Here is a 26,107-nt window from a genome sequence, read left to right as displayed (position 1 = left end):
CTGACGTGAAAATCTAGGTGGAAGGAGAGAGAAGAAAAAGGAAAAAAGAAATGACCGTTGATGGCAAACTGCCACGAATATTGGCACACGCACTGTCTCATCTGCATAGTTTTTAAACCCGACCTGGTGGTCGACCCGATATAATGACCGGGTTACGGGTCAGATGGGTTGACCCGGGTCAAACCGGGTCAACCCAAAAAAAAGCTTAGATTGTGACCTTTACTTCCAAGTAGTTTTGTCTCTGCCTTTTTTTAACAAATTGAATAATGAAGAAATTAACTTCAACTTCAATCGTCCTATTTTTTCTTCCTTCCCCTGTCCTGATTTTCCTTTCTTTCCCTCTCCCTCTTTTCTTCTAAAGCCAGACTCAATGGCCCTTGACATAAAAACTTTCGAAACCATAATCCCCTCTTGTTTCCTCTCTTTCACAATCCCCAACCTTGTACTACCAACTCACCTCCTCCGAGTTGCAGTCCTCGACTCTCCAATCCAACTCACCAAGTCTCCTCAAATCGCGGCTCTCTTGGTCTCTCAAACCCGTGAACCAGACTGGATTTTCTCAACCGAGTCAGGTCACCTCCAGCTCCTCTTATTCTCTCCTGGAATCTCACAGCTCATATTGATTGGCAACAATCGAATCAACGGCTCTGATTCATCTCCATTGACTTACCAGTTACCAGAAAAGTGACGATGCCCAGTATGTAAAAAGTCTTGAAAATAGTTTAAAGCCTTTGTTTTTTGCTTTATCTCCTAAAGTTAGTGTTAAAGATGCGATTTTTGATGGCTTTGTTCTGGACGATGCTTTGATTCATCTTCATTGAAGATAATTTGATTGTAGTATGGTTTTAATCGTAAACGATGCCGTTACACACACACACACACACACACACACACACACACACACACACACACATATATATATCAGCCGGGTCTCACCTGGATTTGACCGGGTGGACCGGGTCCCGGGTCGACCAGGTTTTGCCGGGTCAATTCCCAAGCAGGTTTTTGCCTCCACCCGGACCGGTCCCAGGCCCGGGTCGCCCGGGTCCCGGGTTGACCCGCCGATCCGGTTCGGGTTTTAAAACTCTGTTCATCTAGTCTAGGGCACTGATATCTTTCAAATGCAGCCCGGGGAGGCAACGTTTAATGGCTGGATGGCCTCTACGCGCCGCCTGAACAACGCCGAGGCTGTCCACCCACTCGGTGCATGCTATTGCGCTTACACCAACAATTTTTTTTAAATTATATTTAATAAATATATTTATAACAATGTCTCGTGAGACCCTTGAAAGTTACAATAAAAACAATGAAAAATGATGAAAAAAAGCTGTTGAGTAAGAGTTCAATTGTTTTCCTCTTTAAAGGCATCAACGTAGTTATATTGTTCTAAAAAAAATGAAAATACAAAAATATTTCTAAGTAATAGGTATTAGATTATTTTATTTTAGGGTTAAGTTAATAACTTTATTGTACAAAGTAAAATAAAATTACTAATCTAAACTCATACAATTGTAAAACGCAATCTTATTCTCAAATCTTAATGCATTGTTTTTTTTTTATCTAAGAGTAAATTCATAATTATCTATTACAATAAACAATAATTTGTGTTTTGATGGACATTAACTTCCTTAGGGGTTGGTGGTGTCTGCTTACACCCAACATTATCCAGGCTTTCTCTATTACAGTTGTTTTTACGTAGGAATGTTTTCTAGATTTTTTTTTTATTTTTTATTTTTTTTTTGTAACGGGGAGGAATATTGCGATGACTGGTGCTGGAGGAAAGTTGTTTGACGACTATTTTGTTTTTTTCTCTATAGCATGTGTGTATGTGGCAACTGCCCAATGACTTTAGAGCTGTATTTTATACAGATAGTTTTCAATTTTACTGGAAACTGAAAGCTTCCACTTAAAATAAATACTCCTATTATTAATTTGAAGACATGAAGATCATCTAACCTTGATGCAAGCTTTTTCATTTTTTTTTATTATTAAATTGATGTTTTTTAATATTTTTTAAAATTTTGATATGCTAATATTAAAAATAAATAAATAAATATTTTTAAAGAACACGTTTCACGAAAATATTAAACAAACTTTAAAGAAGATTATCTAATCTCGACACAAGCTTTGCCAACAACATGAACAAACAAACGGAACCAACCAGAACCTTATGTACTTATTCCAATCTTTAATTAATGATGTAGTCCAACAAACACATTGATGATCAATATAAACTTGTTATATAAAGAATGATCTATGAACAAGTTTATATTGTAGTGAGTTTTATGGTTGCATGCAGTTTCTTTCTTTTTGAAAAATAAGTTTATGAAAAAATATAAGAAAAAATAGTTTTCTAAAAAAACAAAAAATTATAAATTTGCCATTGCTACAGTAAAAAGCTAGAGAAAATTTCAAATGAGTCATTTCTACGGTAAAAAACTATTTCCTTTTAATATATGTACTAGATATGTTGCTCGCATGTCGATGACGGCCGAAAAGTTTCTTTTAAAAGTAAAAAAGGTGATAGGTTTAAAAAAATTCAAGTCCCAAGTCATTGGTTAAATTGACAACATATTTACAAAAAAAAACAATAATAAATAAACTGATAAAAAAACAACAAGAAAAAAACCACATCCGAGCCTATTCGGATTATTAAACAACTCAAAAATAACATAACTGAAGAAAACCAGAAAAAAAGAGTTAAACTTAAAAAATTAAACAACATCAGCATAAAAAATAAAGGGAGGGGGGTGCCAAGCAAACCCAACCAAACCTGCTAAACATAATCTAATTTAAAAACTTGTAACTTGTTAAATTATGAACTCGAGCTCACTTAAGAAGCTTAAATATCATCCAAATTAATTTTAAAGGATGAAATTGTTGAAAAGAATATTAATAAAAAAAAACTTGCAAAGAAAATGAAAACAAAAATGGAGCAAAAGAGGAAAAAAATTGAAAGATTAAAAAGTCATTGGGAGGTGAAATTGAAAATCATTTGTAATATGATAGATTGTTTATAGATTAAAAAAGGTAAAGGTGAAATAGAAAAAAATATTGAGAGCTAGCCCAATAGAATCAAACTAAAAAAAATAAGAAAACAAAAGTTAAAAAAGAGAATTAAACAAAAAAATAACAAAATAAAAGTTCAAAAAAGGATAAAAAATAAGACAACATCAATTTAAAAAAAGAAAAAAAACAGGGTAAACCTCTTAAACTTAGCCTAATCTCTAAAAACTGCATCCTGTGAAATTGTTTACCTTGATTCAAGTAAGAAGCATAATTCTTAACAAATTTAATTTCGAAGGGTGAGATAAGTAGAAAATATTAATAAAAAAACCTACAAAAGTAACAAAAAGAATGAGAATAAAACTTGATAGAAAAAACCAAAAGAGGATGTAAGATGAAAAAAATAAAAAATAATCCCAAATAAAATATATAAATTAAAAGAATAAAGACCAAATTTTAAAGATTAAAAAAATCATTAGGGGTGAAATTTAAAGCATTTGTAAAAATGAAGCAAACCAAAATAAATATCTTAAACATGGTTAAATCTTAAAAAGCTCGCATCTTATGAAACTCTGGATTTGGGTCATATCAAGAAACTTATTGTAAGCCAATTTAAAAATATAAACTTTTAAAACTTGTCAAAGCAAAAAAAAATAACAAAAAACGTTTTGAGCGAACCCGGTAGGCAATCTATGTCAACAAATCAAACACGTGATATAGGACATGAAATTGGGATGACCTTATAAATAGGAAAGCAAAAACAATATTGTAAAAAAATATCCAAAAACAAATGCTTTAAAGAAAAACAAAAGTCGATTCGGGCTAATCTTTCAGATTTATTACCTGAGTCACAAAACCAGAGTGACCTCAATAAAGGCAAACCCAAAAAAATAAAGAAACAAGATTCTTAAACAAACAATTATTAAGGAATGAAATTGAGAAAACAAATCAATCAAAAAACTATGCAAAATAAAAACAATAGCAATTAAAAGAATTAGGACTAGATTCAATATGAAAAAATCAAATGAAATTAAATGTTTAGGAAAAAATCAAATGAAATTAAATGTTTAGGGATATAATTGTAAAAAACAAATCCAATAAGAAAATGATTAAAAAAATTGAAATTAAAAGAATTAGGACCAAATTTGACATAAAAATTAAATGAAGATACATGCTTAGGGGTGGAATTGAAAAAAAAAACAAATCAATCAAGAAAACAATTAAAAAAACAAATAGCAATTAAAAGAATGAGAACCAAATTTAAAAATAAATTTTAAAAAAATCAAATGACTAGGGATGAAATAAAAAATAAAATACAAATAGAAATAATCAATGTAAATAAAACAATTGCAAATTAGAGAAGAGTTGATATGATTTTTTGCAAGGTTAGCATGCAATCCAAGGAAGAAGAGGAGGAAAAGAAAAAAAGAAAAGCAATTTCAGGTCAAATCATGTAGAACCACCATACATGCGCCATCCAAAGAAGAAGAGCACATCGAGATAAATCAAATAGTGTGGCGGAATCACGGTTATAACCACCAAAGCCAACCGCACGCGTCACCAAAAAACGACAGAGTGGCTAACGTATGTGAGGCAGCATCATCAACTATTTGTTTTGTACAAAACTGAAGTCAACGCTAAAAAAAATTGAATGGTAAGGGTAATGTAGTAATTATATTGTTCTATCAAATATGAAAAATATGAAAACACCCTTGTGCAAAAAGTATTAAATTATTTTATTTAAAGGTTACATTAATAATTTTACTATGCATTAAAAAACACAAGTACCAAAATAATCACACACAATCCTCAATAGACTTATGTCATAGTAAAAAGACTACCTAACCTTGAAGCACAGACAAAATATAAAATGACCAAGATGCAAAATAATAATTATACTATTGTAATAAATAGTAATATGTGTCTTAGGACACAATAATATCGCCAAGGGATTAGTTATTTTCTTCCACAAAAAGTGTAAAGAAAAAAAGAAAAACTAAATATTACAAAAAAAATAAAGATAAGAAAATAAATAGGTCAAGTGTAAAATAATAAAAATATTAAGTATAAAGAGAAGAAAATTATAAGAAAAAATTGTTTTCTAAAGAAAAATACCAAAAATTACAGATTTGCCATTGCTGCAATAAAAAACTAGAGAAAATTTCAATTGTGTCATTTCTACAATAAAAGACTATATATATATATATATGTGACCCATGCTTAACAGTGGGTTAGATATGTTTTTTCTCAACAAAACAATTTATAAACAAACTTTTTCTACATGATTTTATATTTTTTAAAAATTCTAAGTGAAAATAAAAAAGTCTATACATAAATAAGTGAAAAAAAACCATAAATAATGATTAAAAATAAAATTTGGAAATTTTTTTAATTAAAATATTTTTTTATTCAATCAAATGATAATAAAAATAGATACACAAATTAAATTTATTGAATAAAATAAAAGAAAAAAATAATATGCAAGATTGCATATATTAGAAATATTATTTAAAAATAAATTTCTTTTTATTTTAAAAAATAAAGTTCATCTATACAAAAGATTAATAAAAATATAGATTAATCAGAAAAATATCTTTAAAAAAATAAATGCACAATTAAAAATTTGTTGTCATTTCAAATAAGCTTTCTAAATAACATAAAAGAAAGAAGAGATATTAATCTAAATATAAATAAAAAGAAGATTAATGAGGTAGGTTACATCTAAAATCAACCATTTTTGTATTTTTCACCATCTTGGATAGGTTGCTCATGATAATGAGACTATCTTACATATGTCACTTATTATAATGAGACCATCATATAATTTCTAAGGGTGTCACATCCTTTCTTTTTTTTTTGTTTTAAATTAAGGGTATTGGATCCTTTTTGCTCTTTCAAGTATATGATTTCTAAGGGTGTCGGATTCCTCTATTGAACTTAAGGACGTCAAATCCCTTTCATTTAAAACATGTGATATTTGAAGGTATGGGATCCCTCTTTTGGGATTTAAAGGTGCGAGGTTCATTTCCTTCCAACTATGTGATTTTTAAAAGTGTTGGATCCCTCAATTGAACTTAAGGGTGTTAGATCCCTTTCCTTTCAAATATATGATTTTTGAGGGTATTAGATCACTTTCGTTTCAAACATGAAATTTCCGAGGGTATCGGATCCCTCTTTTGGAATCTAAAGGTGCCGGGTCCTTTTTCTTCCAACTATATGATTTTCAAGGGAATCAGATCATTTTTTAAAATTTAAAGGTGTCAGATCCATTTCCTTTTAACTATATAAATTTTAAGGGTGTCAGAATCCTTTTCTAAAATTTAAAACTATCAAATTTCTTTACTTCCAACTATGTGATTTGTGAGAGTGTCAGATCCATATTTTAGAATTTAAGAGTGTTAGATCTCTTTTCTTCCAACTATGTGATTTCTGAGGGTATTGGATACGTTTTGTTTTAAAAATAAAATCTCCAAAGGTGTTAGATCTTTTTTTTGGATTTTAAGGGTGTCAAATCTCTTTGGTTTTAACTATGCAGTTTTTTAGGGTCTCAGATTTCTCTATTGGACCTAAGGGTGTCAGATCCTTTTTATTTCAAATATGAGATTTTGAGGGTATCATAACTCTCTTTTGAAATATATAGGTGTCAAATTCATTTACTTCCAATCATGTTATTTCTGAAGTTCTCGGATCACTCTATTGGATCTAAATGTGTCATATCCTTTTTATTTCAAACATAGAATATTTGAGGGTGTTAAATCCATTTCCTTCCATCTATGTGATTTTTTAGGGTGTTGAATCCCTTTGTTAAATGTAAAAGGTGTCAGATCCCTTTTATTTCAAACACATGGGATTTTTTTGGGTGTTAGATCCCTCTCGTTTCAAACATCATTTTGCTTTACAAGTATACTACATAAAGCATTTTACAAGACTTTGTACCGTAAACATTTTAAGGATGGGGCAATTGTCATAACTCAATTTTTGACCCCTAATTTTGTATATTTTTAGAAAAATACAAAAAATATTTCTTTTCAGTAAATTTAGTCATTTCATTATTTTTATTTTATTTTTGTGTGTTAATAATAAATCGTGAAAATTAAAAAAAAATATAAAAATAAAATAAATTTAGAAAATAAAATAAAAAAATACATAGCTGCGATTGAAATTGGATCAATAATTAAGTATCACAAGCAAAAATTGAGTTTGGAAATTTCTGGACCATAATTGAGGGTTGAGATGAAGAAACAATTGAATAAATAACTTAAATTGGTTTAATTTAATTAAGATTGAAAGGAATTGGAAATTCAACGATGAGTTTGAAATAAATAACCAAGTTAGAAAATCAATTAAGGGCTCAATTGAAAAAAAACTGAAAATGAAAGTCAATTTAACTTAAAAATCAATAATTCAAGAACCAATGACTGATATGAGAGCAATGAAAAAAAATCATAGGGCACATTGTAATTTAATCAGGGGAGAAATTGAAACAAATTAAGAGAAAAAGCTGAAAATTAGCCAAAATAAAAATATTAAAAGTCTAGAGATTGAAGAGCAAAAGGCGTTGAAATGGAAGGACTAATAGGAAAATTGATGTAATCCTAATTGAAGAAAATGTAAAGCAAGAAAACACCATTTCACATTAAATGAAATAATGTGTTTCACCTAAAAAAAATGATAACAAAGTTTGAATTTTCAAAGAAAATGATGACATTTTGACCTTAATTTTCCATAAATTTTAGGCTTGAAATACATACAGGGAAGGCTAATTTTCTATTGATATTTCACCCCAATTTCAGACCCAAGTTGATATATGTGACAGGAATAAAAGGAAAAAAAAGTATTTTATAGTATGTTAGCCTTAATCATGATGCAAAGAATGAGGCTTTAACTCCATGAAACCACCTAAAATCCAAACCAAAAACATACTCTCAACTCTCAATCAACCTATTTAGCACCTTAAATATATCATTTTCATCTTTGTTAAAGATCCAACTCTTGATTCACTCTCCCTAAATCCAAGCAAAATACCATAGTCATTGGCCTTTAATGACAAAATATTGTATTCCTTTTTTTAGCTAAGATTTCTAGCCTTATCTTGTGCATAAAAATTGATGAACATTAAAGGTCATACAACTAATCTTTCACCTATATATAGCACTTAAAACTCTCATGAAAACAAAGATGGGGGTTCATGAAAATTGAAAAGAAAGATATAAAAAAAACAGAGGAAAAAGATTGAGAAAAGAGGATCAGGAAAAACAATGTTATACTCACATCAAAGCATATAAGTTTATTCTAAATATTCTAATGCATTCCCTTTTAAATCAACAAACCAAATTTATTGGCACTGTAAAATCAAGTACGATGCTCTTTCCACGGTGAAATATTTTTAAAGCCAAAATGTACAGGTTTAATTCGGTTTTTATAGTTATAGATGCATATTTGGACATAATAACAAGTTTATTAAGTTCATTAAAACTTGACCAAAATGAAAATACCTATCGAGTCGACTTACCCAATAAACTCAAAAACCCAACCCTGGTTTTCTAAAAAAAATATTTTGTTATTTAATTTCAATGTTTGAAGCAAATGGGATCTTAGAAATAAAATTCAAGAACTTTAGGTGTTAACTTAGAAATTAAAAACTAGATCTTTAATTTAGCCTTTTTTAATAAGTCTCTTTATTTAGGATCAATATCAAAGTTTTCATGAATGGAAAGTCTTCTTTTAAAAGGGACCAATGTCAATATTTGATTTTTGCGAATAACCAAGACAACGAGTATTCTATTTCTAGAGATTGACGTCAAATTTTTCTCAAAATGATTGAAAATAAAATAAAAAAACCTAAAAACAATTAGGATAATTAATAGCAATAAAAAAGATAAATTTATGAAAAAACACATAATAAGGGTAAACTTTCATAAGAAAGGATGCCTTAAGGGTGATGTAGTTCTTCCCTTAAGAATAACTAACTTTTTATATGAATATCTGGAATTAGTGTATATTTTAAAATCTCTAGTTTCCTTTAATTATGAGGTGGGAACTCCTGATTTTCCTTGATATATACATTTCCCCTCGATTTCAGGGAGTCCCGACTGATATCACAGTGTGACAGTACGGAATACACAAACTAACAATGTCTTAAGTCTTAATAGGCCTATTAGACAAGCGTATGTTTTGATCATGGGTAATGATTTGTTATTTGTTGCTACATATGTAGTCTTTTTCTTTCTTAAGCATGTCTTATCCTTAAGGTTCTATTGATTTTCATGTTCTCATATTGAGAACTTTTGTTTTCCTAATATCTCTTTAATTTCTACATTAGTTTGTTTGCTTGATAACAAGGGTTATTTTATTTTTCACTAATTATTGTTGTATTTGATTTCTCAATTTTTAGTTAACAAATCAATATATATAATGAAAGTTTGTTCGGTTTGGAAGTGATTGATTAAAAAAATATTTATTAATTGAATGTTCATCGTTAGAACAATATAGATTTTTGGTATGGATGTGCTTTATTGTATTTTCAATTTAAGGAGGTAAGAGGGAATGAGTTTTCTTCCTTTTCTTATTGATTGATTTATTCTTTAAGTCTTGAAAAATTTGCATGAAATTCCTCTTTTCTTGAATGAGTTTTAGCCATTTAATATTTTATTAATGCCTTTTTACTCTATTTTTCTTGGTTTAGGCATAATAGTTTCATGTTAGGCTTAATGTTAATTTGCAGCCTTGCTGCAACATGGGTTTCTTTCATATAACCGAATGTTTTCTTGCGTTTTTCCTATGCTTTTGATGTGCCTTCACGAATGTTTTTGGTCTATAAATCATCTTTTATTTCTTTGTTGTTTGTATTTATTGAGTCTCTGTTTTATTGGATGGTGCATGAAATGCTAGACTGATTTAGCTTTCATTTAAGGATTATAAAATCCTTTTATTACTTGAAATGTTTCAAAAAATGTTGACTGGTGCGATTTTTAGCCCACATTTAGGTGTTTGATTTAGCATTTAATATTCAAGAAAATACAATAATTATGTGTTATGACCTTCATGTGTTTTTAGAAAAGACTCATGCACATGTACTACTAGAGTGTTTTGGCCAATTTATAGTAGTAATTCACAATATTATTGTTGGTTTCATATTAGGCTCTTTGGACAATTCTTGCTCAAGGTTCCAAAACTTTAAGGTATATTTTGCATCCTAATTTTTATATTGAATAAGGTATATAAAAGCTCTGCTTTTATATTTTTCTTTGAATGATCCCTTTTCCCCTTGTTTTGGATAATATGGACTAATCCATCATATTATGAAGTGCTTTTTCCAAGCTTATCCTACTTATAAAATCTTTGGTGTTATGAACCTGTATGAAATCAAGCTACTTTTTACTCAATTAGTTGTTCGATGTTTGTATTTTTATGCATTGTCGTTGTGGCTCCAGGTTGGCCTGACAATTAGTTTTCTTTTTGCCAAAGGTACCTACATATCAGTCATAAACACTTTGAATTGGATTAAGTTGTTCTTCATATTAATGTGCATCATTATTCTTATATAGGTAGTGTATAATGTTTTCTATAATTTCTGTATTTAAATTTTTTTTACGTATAATTTTGTAATGATGTGAACTCGATTGTATTACATTGAAGTTAAACGGTCCATTATTGTTATGAGACTTTGAGAAACATTTGAAGTGAAGGGACTAATCTTAGTAAATCATGGATTGTGATAAAACAAATAACATGTAAATAGTAGAAATAAGAGTCTTAAATGTGCATGTGTAGTTCATCAGGGAAGTAGCTGATTCATTTGCTAACTTTGAGCTTGTTGGGCTTGAGATTAATTTTGTTTTTTTTGTCTTAACCACAACAATATAGTGTTCGGTTATAAAATAAAAGTGTGGTTTAATTTGTGGGGCCTACTATTAAATGAGGTCTAACCTTGGTTATGGTAAGGCTATTTTTTCATGCTTTTCCTAAATCACAAATCTGTTAGTTTTCTTATCATTGAAAAATCTATAGATCATTTAACCTTTATAATTTAAACACTCTATTGTATGATTGGAGAAACAAAAGTTTTGTTTGGCTACATTAAACACTCCATCATATTTACACAAATTATTACTATAAGGTTTGGAGAGTTTTTGATTACAAATCTTCATGCATGCTTAATGCTAACAACAAACAACAAGAGACACATTTTTTATGTTTTAATAATTGCATGCTTATTTAATTTGAAGCTATGAATTTAATTAATATTTATTTTTTTAGTTATTTTATTTTTAAAAACAGTTGTAACCAAACAATTTTGAATTGTTTTTTTATTTAATATAATAGTTATTTCAACAATAATTTTAACCAAACACATATAAAATTTAAATAACAACAATTAAAAATATTTTTATTAAATTTATTTTTTTAAAACTACAACTATAAAAATTATCGTTACACCAAACAAACTTTTCAAAACTAAGATAGAGTGAGAGGTTTCCTTATTGGACTTTTAGAGTGTATTTGATAGTGTGATTGTGATTGCTTTTCAAATAACTTTTTGTGTCGAAATACATGCTAATAATTTATTATTATTTTTTAAAAATTATTTTTAATATTAACACATTAAAACGATTTAAAACATATAAAATATATTAAATTTTAATAAAAAAAATTTAATTTTTTTTGAAACATGATTTGACGTGTTCCCATCTTATTCTTATTTTATGTACTCTTTTGGATCAAAACAACCTTTACGGTGATGACTTTAATTGTCTCTGAGTAGAAAAGCTGGGTATAGGCCCCTCAATGGAACCAAGAATAAATGAATAAATAATAAAAGGAAAATCAAGTAAATGGAGTAGGCAATTTTTTTTTTTCAAATGTTCAAGCAGCTGAAGTTTCTTATTTGGACTGATCTCATGTGAATATGATGCCTACTTTGGCTTCTTTTTTACTCATGCCATTTCATTTGTTGTAGGCTTGCCACGTTTTTCATATGTCTTTGTTGGTACTGCTGGGGTACTGTATGTTGTCTTTTCGCGTCACGAATGCATCTTAGTGCTATAAAGGGCTTTAAGAACATTTTTTCGGGAGCTTTAGCCGCATTTTGTGATTCCTGTAGGCTCTCCCAAACCATTTGCTAGACTGGTTTTCTCTCTCTCTCTCTCTCTTTTTCGTGGCTGTGTTTTGCTTCTTGCTCTTAGGTTCATGTAGCATCTTACCAGTTCATTCACGTTGTTTGTTTTTTTACTTTCCCCAACCCCTGCATTTGCTTTGAATGTTCTCTTTTGTTTTGTATTCAGTGTTGATGGTCATTTGTGGATTGCTTGATTCCTTCTGCGCTTTTCGAAGTATTAATCTTTTGTTTGCGATATTTTATTGGGTGACATTCAGGTTTTCTAGGGCTAACCATGGCTGGTGCTTGCTTATGCTTGGGATGGTCTTTTTGGTTTGTTGATGTGGCGAAGGACTGCCTATTACATGTATGCTGGCATTGACGCTCTTTTGGCTGTTTTACTTTCTAGTTTTGTTTTTTTAGATTCCTTCTGTTATGTTTTTCCAAATATGGTCATTGTTTTTCCAACATCTTTTACTTTTGCCCGGTTGTTTTTAGGTTTTTCTGTTCAAATATATATTGGTTTTGGTGTTTTGAATTATGTTGTTTTTACTCTTTAGTTTGGTTTTGTTGCTGCCTAATTATGTGTGCTTGAGTTTTTCGTTTTCTATGGTCTGCTTTAGGTTAGTTTTCTATGTTTTCATGGGGCCGGGGGGCTTTTTGACGTGGGTTTTTCTTACCTCGGATAACATGCATGGTTGCTAGAGGGTGACATGCTTGCTATTTCTCCTTCTTCCGCGACTGCTTTCTTATCGATTCATTCAGTTGATTTTGTTTTTGTTACTTCCTTTCTCCTCTCTATCCTCCCAGTTTACTCTTCTATTCCTCCCCCATTTCCATCCTTCGTGATAATTAAACAGATGCTGATTTTTAAGAGTTCACGGGGTGGAGCGTGACTTCTGGCAGGCGTCTTCGAAGTCTGATTTATTAGGTTACCGACATTTCCATGATCTTTCAAAAGAAGGGAAGAATTCTGACAGTATATGCTCATCTTACAATAAAAGAAATGTGTAAAAAAAAGCCAGTATAAGACCTGCAATTAGAGTTTATGAATTTGGATATTTGGAAAGCAGTAGCTTTCAGACTTTCAGTTGAGAAAGATTAGTACCCGTCCTTAGACATCAGAGCGAGACTGGAAAGAGTTTTTCTGATTTAATCAGTAAGTGAACATATATTGGATTCTCGAAAGCATGATTGTGTAAAATCTGAGGGATATTGACAAGCTTTTTTTGTCTCTCTGTTGGGACATTTCTTGATTCAAGTTGGTAGACAATGACATATATAGCTTAATGTTTCTATCATTTAATGGCGAGGTCGGAAGCGGGTTTGGAAAGAGCATCCATCTTTACAAGTAAAAAAAAAAAATGGTGGGAAAGCAGGCATATTCGAAGACAGAAGACAGATCAGCAGCTGCCATGTCGACATTTGATGATACTTTACCGGCCGTCCAAGCAGATCAGACCCTCGATTTCCCACTGAACCCAGAAAGTGCTTCTTCATATTTAGATGCGCATTTTGTTCCGACGTCTGGCAATTCCACGATTGTGTAGCAGAAATCCAAGTTATCTCTGACCCGAGTACAAAGGTCATGCATGGCATTTATTGATATGAAATGGTAATTTTCAGAGGTGAAATGATTACAGGATGAAAGTACTGTAAAAATGGCGAAGAAAAAGAAAAGCATTCAGAGATTTAAATCGATCCAGAAAGTCAGCATTTGTTGCTTTTTGTGTGGGGACGCCATAACTAGTCTGTCAGGAATCAATTAACGCTCCTGGGATTAGAATCTAATAAAAACTTATTTCGGATAATGGCTTTCGGGATCCAAATGCTTTCATGAGGCGCAGAATAATAACTTGAAGCAATAGAAAACCTTTTTTGAAAATATTGTATGATTAATTAACGAATCATAAGCTCATTGATTCCAGGGGCGTTTATAAATTTAGTTGGGTAATGTATCAGCTTATCATTTAATTTTTGATATTTTACAAATTATTACGTATATTTATGAATTGAGCATTTTTATGTGTTCAGTTAATTGAAATTAAGATTTAAGTTAAATAAATTGCTCCAAACATGTTATAAGCTGTAACAAATAATTTAAATTTAAAATCGTGTTTTTTAAAAATTTTATTTTTTTATTAAAATTTAATATGTTTTGTATGTCTTAAATCGTTTTGATGTGCTGATGTTAAAAATAATTTTTTAAAAATAAAAAAACATCATTAACATACATTCCATCACGAAAAGTTATTTGAAAAGCAACCATAACCACATTGCTAAATAGATTTTTAATACGAGTTGGATTGAATTTGAAAATTTTATTCAAGTTTTTTAACTTGTTATTACATGTAATATTTATATTATTTAACTTTGATAAATGGGATAGGATCAAATAATATAAATATTACAAATTAACATATTATTTTGAACATTCCTAATTACTTCATTCAAGGTAGCAAGTAAATGATTTTGGAAGAACGAGGTATCATGACTACAATTCCATAAGCTAGATTAATTTTCTCCATTTTGAAGTAATAAGTTGTTACCAAGTTTTTGCTTCGAAGCAATTGAAGATGAATTAAAGGTCATTTGAGAGCTCCATCCATGGCCATCTTTGGCAGGGCTAAAATACAAACCGCATGTTTGAAAACACCAGCACGTCCAGAGAGAGTAAAAGTTGGTCTGTGATTGACACTTATTTATTTTATTGTATTTTAATTTATGGATACATAAATAAGGTCCATGTTTCCCATAAAAAACAAAATCCATATAAGTACAAATCAAATGCATATGATGATGGGATATAGCAAAGTCAAATGGCTATATATATATATATATATATATATATATATATATATTCTTTTCTAAGCTTTAGGTGATGGGATTAACATCCTTCCACTTTGTCCCCCTCTTTTCTTTCTTACTTTTATTATTATTATTATTATTATTATTTGCCAATTCTTCGTTTTTATTGGATTTGTTCCTCCTCCCTCCCTTGTTATGGGTGGATGGAGGGTTCCTGTCTCCTTTTTCCCTCGAGCCATTGCTTTTTCTCGCAGGAAAAGGAATCATGCCACTTCTTCTTAATCCCTTCTGGGCCCCGTCCAGGTCCAGTCATGTGGGCCCGACTCTTTTGGGCCGACTCCAAAAAACAAAAATTGTTGCGTAAATCAATGGGGGTGATGACGTGGCATTGCTTTCGGGGGGGCTGGTGTCGTTGAAGTGGAGACCTGGCCCACCCGAATTTAGAGACTCTATGGCACTCTCTTGCTTGAGCACCACACTCATTGCGTATATCACTTTTTTACATCACTTCATCTCACTCTCCCTGCCCTATTCTTTTCACCATGAAGGGTAAAGGTGCCACCACTGCACTTCTTGGTGGTGGTTGGGAGTATTGCTGAAGCAAAACTAGTCTCACTTCTTTTGAGCTGATTGCTTGTGCCATAAGGGAGCTAGACGGGTCCTCTTTATATTTCACGACTGTGTTTTTTTTTTCAATCCAAAATTCCAGTATCTAAAAATTTATTAAACCCAACTAATTTAGTTGAGCTGAATTGGCTACTAAAAGGTAAAGTTTTTCTAGTAATAATGTACTCAATTCATAATATTTGAATTTGAAACTTTACTTGAAAGAAACATGTGTAACAATTACTACTTAGATTTATCGTCTAATTTTTAATGACTAATTACTCCCTATATAATTAGCATGTGTCGAACCCCTTGAAACAATTACCTTTTGCAATGAAAAGAATAGACACGTACAAATACATGGTTAAATTCAATTGCAGATTTTCCAGGCTTGGTTAAGGGAAGGAAAAATTTGATAGGAGAGATTTTTGGCTTACATTTTTGTCAAGTAGATGATTTGAAAGAAGAAGAAATAAGGCAGGTGAGGCTAAGATCTTGACATGTTCCTTTTTTGTAAGGCTCAGCTTTGAATTTGTTTTGCAGCGGAGGATCTCTGCATAGATTTGAAATGAAATGAACGTTGGAGCAATCTTTGACTTCGGTCTTAGATAATGAAAAATGGGCTTGTTAAACCGGTTGAACAAGTAAATTTTAAATTTTCTTTTAAAATTAAATTGCGTTAGTTATTTTGAGATAATCCAGTTAATTTGACTATTTTAATGGAACTCAAATGACTTGTAGAATAATTTTTTTTTAATATTAAAATAAAAATATATTTAATTTACTGGAGCTTTGGATTTTAATTTATCAAACCTATAATTCGAGTTATTAACTCCACTAAATTTTAAAAATTACTTTTTATTTAATTATATAATAAAAAAATCAATATTTATAAAATCAAACACTTTTTAAATTTTAGAATATTTATTTAAAACTACAATAACCTTATAAAAGACAAACCAAAATATTTTATAAAGATATTTAAAATCAAGCAAATATTCAAAAATAAAATTACAAAAAAAAGAAGAAGGTGAGTTGACATCCCATTATAAAATTTAGTTATATTAAGAAGGTAATTAAGAATATGATAGCAGTTGCAGTTCAAAGTGTTTTTAATTCAGAAATATATTAAAATAATATATTTTTAAAATTTTTTTTAACATCAACACATCTAAACAACAATATGAAAACATTAAAAAATTAATTTTAAATAAATTTTTTTAAATTTTTTTTAGAAAACGTGGTTTTGCTTAAATAATGATTCAAAACCATCTTGATTTCTTTTGAATAAAACTGCCTAGCTAGCTTATGTTTTTCAAAGTATCATCAACCGGACATTTCCTCAGAGTCTTGAACCTTCACTTCAGCAAAGATCCTTGCCTAGTGAAATTATGGAACCTAGATCAAATCGTCAGTAATCAACATAAAGACTTGTTATATTGACAATTATATTGTTGTCCTGATAAATGGATAAACAAGGGAAAAAAATCTCAAATTTTATTTCATATTTAATTGAGGGTTAGCTTTGACCTGCAATCTGTAGATGTTCTGATAGCACCCAGCGGCAGATTTACAGGCGGGAGTCGTATAATCAGGTCCAAGTGTTCCTCGAGTTCTTCACTTCTACGTTGAAACAAACAAACAAGAATACTCTGGAAGCCTAGGCTTAAAAAAGAAGAAAAACGTGGAAGTTTTGGCTTCCGAACTTATACCCAAGTCCACAGGAGTGTATACCAAATCTAATATTCATTGAGTTTCTGCCAACGATCTGATATTGCAAGAACTACTACAATTTCTGGTAACAACATGAGGATGCAACTATATGCAAGCCTTTAGAAAGTAAATGAAACTGATTTTTGGTAAACTATTTGCATGCTTAAATTAAACGTGAGATTCACAGAAATTAAATGTGGGATTTTATTGAATAAACAAACCCTAGTATACATGCTGTGTTACAAGATATTTTTGGGGTCACCATGAAAAGGGGCTTGCTCCCAGCAAAAATATCTCATTTTCAACATCTTTCACCCATTGACAGACCCTGTTGCAAGTCTTTATTGCCAAACCCTGCAAATTCAATACAGTTAAGAAGTCAGCATTGCATCCAGATTGTGCCAAAAATATACCAAGAAGGACCATGCAATCCATTTGCAGAGCTATTTTAAGAGGAGCAGCAAGCAGAACGATCTAGTCTGATCACAGCAACATAATTAAGATAAAAGTATTTTAAATGAAACAAGAATATAATAATGAAAAAAATGAGAATACACGAGATCAATTTGGAATTTGGAGAACAGGTCACCCTCCAAATTATGAGGACATCAAAACAATAATGAGCTTGGCCTTCAGCCCTTCACAATTAATGATCCTGGAAGCTTATATGGTGTGCCGAAGAAATATCTTGTTCGATAGTAGATTATAATTTATAGTTGTCTACAGTTTTTAGAATACAAAGGAAGAACTTAAACATGCATGAGAAAATGTCAAACCTTGTCTGCAAGTGGATCAAATGTCGCGTAAAGCTCAAAATCTGGGGTGACCCAACAGAGGAGAACTGTCACACAAAGTAGATACAATTTCACCATGAAAGTAATTTGAACTAGTGCTAAAAATTGAGCCATTGAAACAAACATCAAGGAACATGATTAGGGTAGAATTTCAGACAGCAGAAAATGAGGTTTGTTGAACAAAATATCAATCATCAATCAGAACAATAAAAATGACCTTTGCAAGATATTTAGCATGGTTATTCAAATTCTAAGTTATATGCACAGAAATAAGTTGCTTGATCCATAAATCTACTGCCACCATCACCTTGAAGGAATATTATATATATGCAAAATGGATATTTAAAAGCACGTCTACCAAGACAAGAAAACACTTTCTTCATTTGTGCTTACTATAGATAAATGCATACTAATAGATCTTCCATATTTCATAAACTATGGAGCATATAAATGCACGCATTGATATATTTTGTACTTTGTGGATCTGATAATTTTTTTCTTTTAAAAAAACATAACATAAATAAAACATAGTTTACCATAATTCTCATCTCTTCTAAACTGTGTTTTGTGGGCCCCATTGCCTTTATCATGCATCGAAGCGTAAAGTTTCTGGTAAGCCCTGTACAATCTGCAAATGAGGATTTTAGTTTTGAACTGATAGCAGATGACCAAAGCATGGTCAACCATGAAGGCCATTTGAAATTTCTTTCAACAAAAAGACCCAAAGATTCAGCAGCTTTACCTTTTCTGCTGTTGTGGACTATTAATTGGTGCCGAAAACTCAGAAGATATATATTGCTCCAGATAGATACTACGATATATGAAATGCCAAAGTCCAGCAGGACCACCAATCCCAGCAAATGGTTCCCTAAATCTCCTAGGAGAATCGGTCGGTTCCTGATGCTCCCCAAAATGAGGAGAAGCAGATCCAGGACGAGACAATGGATCAGCAGGCAAATCCTCAACATGCATCCCACCATCCAGCATGGACCTCTGAACTTCGCTAAGAACATTTGACTTCAAAAGAACCATTTCGATACGAATCCTATAAAAATTGTCAAAATTTTTAATACAAAATAAAATGAGAACACAAAACTAATAGAACCACGCACTCCATGATAACTAAGATTTAATTTCATTAAAAGCATATTGGGTAATAAAACCAACTCCTACCACTCTTATTGCATGCTGAAAATCAGGTAGAAACTGCGAGGTAATTTGAACTCTAAAACACCTTCATACCCCGTAAAATAAGTTCCTAACAGTGTTAGAAATATTAAAGTCACGAGAAGTGAACTTTTACTGATCTCAATGTAATTTCAACAATAAGCAAAGTAAAAGTGATGAAATAGTAATGACTTTACTTGACATTAGTGGGATTATTTGTTTCCTTATTTTTAACACTGTAACTGCTCACTTGCAATGGGCATTTCAACTTGTATTAACAATAAAATCTAAGCAATGATTAATTTAATTAATTTGGGTTTAGTATAAGAAAATCCTGCACACGTAATTTATGGTGAAAATATACAATAAAGGTTCAGTCATTAGGAGACAATAAGATGTAGCTCTGGTTATCACTTAAGTTGATGATTTGGGAATTTATTGAATAATGCATAAGTTTGACTTTTTTGTCCAAAAGAAAGTTACATTTTAAGCTATTATTGTATATCACATGGATTTTGATCATGTGGGAAAAAAAGTAGTTAGTACACCAAAACATCTCTCTTCACTTATTCTGAAAGTCTCTTTCAAAGAGAAACAACTTGTCATTTTTCTCCTCTCAGCAATTCTCATGAATCAAATACCTAAATAAGCTCAATTTCCCTCCACTTATCTCAATCCAAAATACACAAATCATAGAGTAAATTGCTTACCTGCAATCCTTAAGATGATAAAAGGCATCTGAACTAGTGGTAAGCAACATCAAGTATGTGTCAACCTGCAACAAGATTAAGGTCATGCCAATTTCTATCAACTCTGACGACAATTAGAAGTACAAACACATCATTTAATGTGGATCAAAAAATTGTATATATCGATTGTCTCCTACAATCACTGTCCAGAAAAACAGGAGTATGAAATTGAATGTGCTCAAGAAGAAATGCTGTTAAACAAAATTTCTCTCACATCAAGATAACGGACATAAGCATACAAAAATGCCATTGGGTTATATCTTGGCAGGCAAATTGGCGAGAAAGATTCAGATGTCCTGCATAAAGTTAAAAGAACATGTCAGCCAGAGTCTCAAGAAATAACTTGGAAATGCCACCAAGTTAAGATAGAAATAACAAGCACTAATGAGAGATAACTTTTTCTGTTTTAAATTATTGTGACCCATTCATTTTCTATTGGAAGAACTTGGAAGTGCCATCCATAGGTTAGGATAGAAATAACAACTACTAGTGAGAAAGGACTTGGAAATGCCATCTCTTGGAAGCTCACTGACGTCTTTGGGCTCAAATGTGGCATTGCTGATTTCAGAGCAATTGAAAAACCAAAAACCCATAAGGAGATGAGATTCAATTGTTACAAACAGAGGTACTAGCCTATCGAAAATTCCAAAGTCACTTTGCACCATCAAAATGCCCATAGCAGGTTCTTAACAAGAGACTACAAGATTTCTCAACAGAGAGAGAAACAAATGGGATAACAGAAGTCTAATGAAAGTCCATTTTACTTGCCTAAATGATTCTGAAGACATTATGAAGTTGGAAAGTAGCAGCATGTCATCAGGATGAAGAGAAGCTTTTTGAGCACCAACAAGACTAACAACCTGAAATGAAGCCTCAAGTAAAAAAGGGCTACAGCAACTAAAGGAAATTCAAACTAGAAAATAAACGCAGTTTTTAAGAGAGATGTTTCTTAAAGCCAAAAAAGGGGGAAAACAAGAAGAATGGGGGAAAGAGCAGGTATTTACTTTGTGTTTGCACATTAATATTGCAAAGAGAACACCAGAATCAGCAACATCATGCAGTATAGCACCTGCAGCTTGCCTCGTTCCATAAGCAAGGGGAAGACAAGTGTATGCATGGAGAAATGTTGCTGGATTCCTGACAAGAAAGAAGCAAGAATTCCAGCACCATCCAATTTAAAATAGGGGTACAAAGACATGCACTTTGCATCTTATTTCAGGACAAGAGGAAATGAAAACATCACTTAAATAATTCAATAAAAACAAACAGGAAAATGACAGACAATTACATTCTTGTAAAGCGGGAGAAAACAAAAATAAGTATTTCAACTCACCGATTGTCAATGACAAGGGAAAATAATGGGGAACAGAACCTCTATCATAGTTCAAGAACCTAGCAATATTGTCTACCTAAAATAGATAGGATAGTTCAACTAATACCACTGCTTTTCTGGTTACCAGAGATGGCAACAGAACCATACGAACATCCACCCAAACTGGCTTGAATGGGCGGGTTTTAGTTTTTTGGATAGTTACTTGCCAATCCAGACAGTTGGCCACCAAATATCTTTGCTCGTTCCTTAATAATTAATACATATTAGAATTTGTCAGCATTGTCTATAAAAAGAACAGAACAAGTACAAATCGTAACTTCTGAGTACAAGTTCTTAAAACTTTTTATTATGAAGGTTATTTTGGTAGGTATTATAAGAGAGTTTTTTATAAGAACAATATTTAGCCTTAATCACATTTCTTGTATTACAAAGATAAGAGAAAGATATCCAGTTCTGTCACATTGTTCATACACAATCTACAACAATGTGTCTTTTCTTTTGGGTATGGGGATTAAAGCAGAGAGGTCTTAATTAATAAATCTGCATCCATGAGATCCACTGTTTTGCTTCAGCAATTTAAAGACTCCCACAAAATCAACAAAGCAAGCAGCAAAAAAAGAACTCCAACCATCAGAAGCAGAGACATATTTCTATTTTTCAACACCAGCAAAAGGAGCCATGAGAAAAGGGAGCAGAGAACAAACCAACTAAATGAATGGATGAGAGATGAGAAGACAACATCCGTTCCTCCAAGCAATGGAGTCATATCAAACTTTGGATTTTTCTCAAAACATCTATTAACCGACTTTGTTAAAATGAGTATCATCTGCATCATTTAGACAAAAAACATAAGAAAATATGAACATCAGGAGAGGAGTTTTTGATCCATTTCAAAAAATGTAAACATAATTAGAAAGTCAGCACATAGAAAAGTGGAGTAGTGGAATTAATGCTACCTGACCATAAATAAGCTCCAATTCCCCCCTCAATGATTCATATGGCTGTTCCGTGCAGCTGATGCACACCAAGTAAATTGGTCCTTTTACAAGAAAAACCACCTGAACCCAAAAGAAAACATTCGGAGTTCACAAATTGGTAGATGTTAAGTAGATTTATCTCATGCTCCTACTAAGAAATCCCACTCCAACAAGATAGAAGTAACAGACTTGGTTTGTTTGAGGTAGATGCTCTTCGGTCTTTCACCGACCAGAGAGCTTCGAGAAGACGCTTCCACAAAACACATGCACAATTGAGGAAATTGCTATGAAAACTTTGGAGTAGCATATTGACTTGGAGCTATTTAAAATCATCTCCAAAAAATAAGAGTATATTCTTTTATTTTTTAATGATTGAAAAATAAAAGAGCTTGGGCAAATTAAATTTGCAGGAGGACAAAAAAAGGTTCTATTTTCGATCTAGGTCCCAGAGAACAAAGGATTGATTAGACAACGAAGAAGAGGATCAATTTTTTGAAGGCCTCGTGATAAAATATGAACAAACCTGGTGCTTTCCTGCCCTAACCAATTTGACACGATCCCCCCTGAAAAGCAAATAATGAATGAATCTATTGTAAGTCCTCAAAAGAATGCACTTTAGAGTAATAGGAATTCAAAGGATGGTCATTGAAGAAAATGAGAGTTCACGGGTTCATCCAGTACCCATTCTCCACAAATGAAATTATGGCCTGCAGTGTCGCTGAAAATCCTGCTAGCTTGTGTTCATCTCCATATCTGGAAGTTAATAAAAGAATTTGAGCAGAAAGCTAAGACACTGAAACAAAAGGTGATAGATTACACTATGGTTTGCATCAGTATGAATAAGAAATAGTTGCACCAAACCTGGAATATATTGGTTTTCCAGAGTGACTCAATATAAAAAAATGCTTCTTCCTTTTCCTCCATGATATGGAAGCATCATCCTGCACTTCATTTATTAATCAAACAGGGTGTAATATTGCAGGAGTCTTCTTTTTGTCATGTACAAACAGTAAGTAAAAATGATAAACATACACAATTGAAATGAAATTTCAGATATATGCTTAATCATTGAATGATGCAAATATCATTCACTAGTAACCGACAACCAGGACTTAAACAATGCAAAATACATACATGTGTCCTTAAAGGCTCCTGTAGTCTACTTTCTTTCTTTCTATCTATCTTCTGCTTTTCTTGTGATTAAGTGCTTTTGCTTTCTTTCCTTCGACCAATCTTTTGACTATTTGTGTGTGTTGGGATACTAAAATAATTTCTCCTCAATTTGACAAATAAATGACCACATTAGCACAATGTACAAGACGAGCTTTTCGCAAGACTCTGATATGGCTAAAACAATATTGGAACTTCAATTTGAAGATGAAAAGATTGGCAAATGCAAATGCAATTGCAACTGGGTACAGGGAAGAGAAGGTGTCAAAGCCCTGTCCTGAAGCTCTGCGGGTGCAGTCAGGATTGTCCTGAAGCTTAGTTTCCAATCATTTGTCCATTCCAAAACTGAGAACTGTCTCCCCTCAGTGATCACAATAAAAGGCATTAGATCAAAATTATTGAGGGACTGGCTAATAATTATGGCTTGTTTTGCCCTTTTCCTTTTCATGTTAACTGTGCAAATAACACCACACAAACATGAAAATGTTCTTAAAATTGCAGGATAACAGGAATTTTTTACCTATTCCAAAATTTTCTAATAAACTTTCCAGCACAAAAATCAGTGCTTGTTGGATTGCTTGATTTAAAATTCTCTAGATGAAACATGCTATTAATCAAGTCAGCAGGCCTATGTGAGGGTAATGGCTGTCACATATTTTGCACATTGACCTTTAGACAATCTGTTTGGCATCCCTCAATGAGTATGTGAAATTCAGTGGGTGCTTGGTTCATGTTCTATTGCTTGTTGATGAGAACCTTCTCCCACTATTTTAAAACACAAGAGAATCCTCAAATTTAAGTTACATGGTTCCAAAGGCATGTGTTTTAAAGAAAATTATTGCTTGACAAACCCAGTCAAGTTTGGCAAACATCTAAGCATAACTACTCTGCCCTTTTTTTTTTAATTAATAAAATCTTCTGATACCTAAGAAAATCTTAAGCAAAACTAACAAAAGCATATACTTTTAAGGAGAACTATTCTTTACAATAATGACTTCTAAAGAATCCAGCAGCAAAACTGATTTTTGGTCTACATGTCAAAATCAAAACTTATAAACCACCTATAATGCTCTCTCCCATAACTAGAAAGGTAAAAACTAAGAAAAGAAACAAAGAAAATATCACACCAGCACCATTCCCAGATAAATCTATCTAGAGGTATAAAAAGGCCCACCCCTAATGGAGAATAAAGATTTTCATCCACACAGGCCATGCAAGGAGGTCAAGAAACAAAGACCCAGAGTCTTAATTATGAGCTTCCTTTAACCACAATGCCAGTGCATTAATCAATTTTGCATAGAAACCTTGCTACTCAGTATCAAAAACAGGAAATTTACAAAGCTAATTTCTCTTTGTTCAAAGTTTCACAAATCAAATTTCAGCATAGATATAGTAAATTCCACCAAGTTCAATCTATTAACAATCAGTAATCTAAAAAATTCACAATTAATCCATGCTTTTAATACGAAGAAAAATAAAGGTGAAAAACCAAAGAGTACCTCATCGACATGACGTTTGCCAGGCAACCAGGCAGCTTGTGAATCAAAAACCTCATGGAGAGCACTATCAATTGCAACCTCCTGTATCTCATCATCCTCACTGACGCCACTGCTCCCTCTCTCGCCGGCGTATCCACTACTGCTCGGGCTGGAAGGCCCGTTCACGTCCACTTCCACCTCCGAGTTCGTCCGCGTCACCACGACACTCCTGACGAGGCCAATTCTGTCATCTTGTTCGTGATTGTTACTGTTTACATTCAGCGATCCATTTACAGAGGAGCCTTGATCTTGTTGTCGTCCTTCTTCGTCGTCGTCGTTTTGGATGATGATGCTACCGGATCCTTGTTCAAGGTTTAGGGTATCGAATTGGTAATCCAAAGGCTTGGGGTTAGGGTTGGGATCGTCAACGGAGGAGGAGTTGGAATCGGATGAGGACATATTTGGAATTTCGTAATTGCGATAGAGGAAGAGGAAGAGAGGGTTTTTTTTATTTTTGTCTTTTTGGGTCTCTGTTATATCATTTCGGGTGCGTTGGCTGTTAGGTCTCTACCAGTCGGTTTTTTTGTTGGATTCGAGGTCTCTGCGATTAGGTGCGTCGTTGCAAAAGAGGGAGAGAGACACGAGAGACGAGGCTCTGACCAGTAGGTGGATTACTTGGATCCGACTTTACATGTGTCGGGTCTACTCTGTCCTCTTAGCTTATTATGACGATGTGATTTTAAAAAAAAAGAGAGAGAAAAAACGGTAATGATGGAATCTAAGAAATGAAATAAAAAGGTTTAATGGGTTATGCAATGTAAAATTATATATATTGAATGAGTATTTTGCACTTTTATAACTCTTAAGTTTAGCATTTTGTTTTTTTATGACAATATAGTATTCTTTAATGTTCTTATTTTTTTATAAATAAATTACTTATTTTGTATTTTAACAATTAAAAAAAATTCCTAGTAAGAAAATTTCTCTTTTAAAATTTATTATGAATATTTTATATTCTAATTTGTTTTTTTTTAATTTTTAACACATTATAACGCTAGACATGAAACATATTATTTTTTTTATAATAAGAAAGAAAAAATATAATTTGAATAGTTAAGAAGTCGCAACCTAATATTGTAATCACTAAAAAATCTACTGGTATGCAAAAGTCTGGGTAAAAAGACTAGTTATGCATGAAAAAACGCATCA

General features: G+C 31.9%; 1 protein-coding gene across 1 annotated transcript; it reads right to left on the bottom strand.

Annotated features, from left to right (window-relative positions):
• Positions 1-17,410: 17,410 nt before the first annotated feature.
• On the bottom strand, positions 17,411-25,645 carry LOC133680097 (vacuolar fusion protein MON1 homolog). The gene is made up of 14 exons (XM_062102922.1): positions 24,920-25,645; positions 23,112-23,191; positions 22,932-23,003; positions 22,774-22,813; positions 22,230-22,331; positions 21,978-22,099; positions 20,945-21,077; positions 20,709-20,800; positions 20,155-20,236; positions 19,902-19,966; positions 18,767-19,069; positions 18,561-18,652; positions 18,007-18,071; positions 17,411-17,584 (listed from the first exon to the last, which is right to left on the bottom strand). The coding sequence occupies exons 1-14, from the start codon at positions 25,355-25,357 to the stop codon at positions 17,489-17,491; spliced, it is 1,782 nt and encodes a 593-aa protein (XP_061958906.1). The 5' UTR covers positions 25,358-25,645; the 3' UTR covers positions 17,411-17,488.
• Between the last annotated feature and the right edge of the window lie 462 nt (positions 25,646-26,107).

This window comes from Populus nigra, chromosome 19 (assembly GCF_951802175.1).
Source record: "Populus nigra chromosome 19, ddPopNigr1.1, whole genome shotgun sequence".
NCBI lineage: Eukaryota > Viridiplantae > Streptophyta > Magnoliopsida > Malpighiales > Salicaceae > Populus > Populus nigra.
The sequence above is the reverse complement of the archived record's forward strand: the minus strand, read 5'-3'. Positions and strand labels throughout refer to the sequence as shown.

Coding starts and splice junctions, on each gene's coding strand:
- LOC133680097 (XM_062102922.1), bottom strand. CDS start 25,357: ATGTCCTCATCCGATTCCAACTCCTCCTCCGTTGACGATCCCAACCCT. Junction 21,078..21,977: donor CTCATCCATTCATTTAGTTG/GTTTGTTCTCTG, acceptor CTTTCTTGTCAG/GAATCCAGCAACATTTCTCC. Junction 19,967..20,154: donor CTTATGTCCGTTATCTTGAT/GTGAGAGAAATT, acceptor ATCTTGTTGCAG/GTTGACACATACTTGATGTT.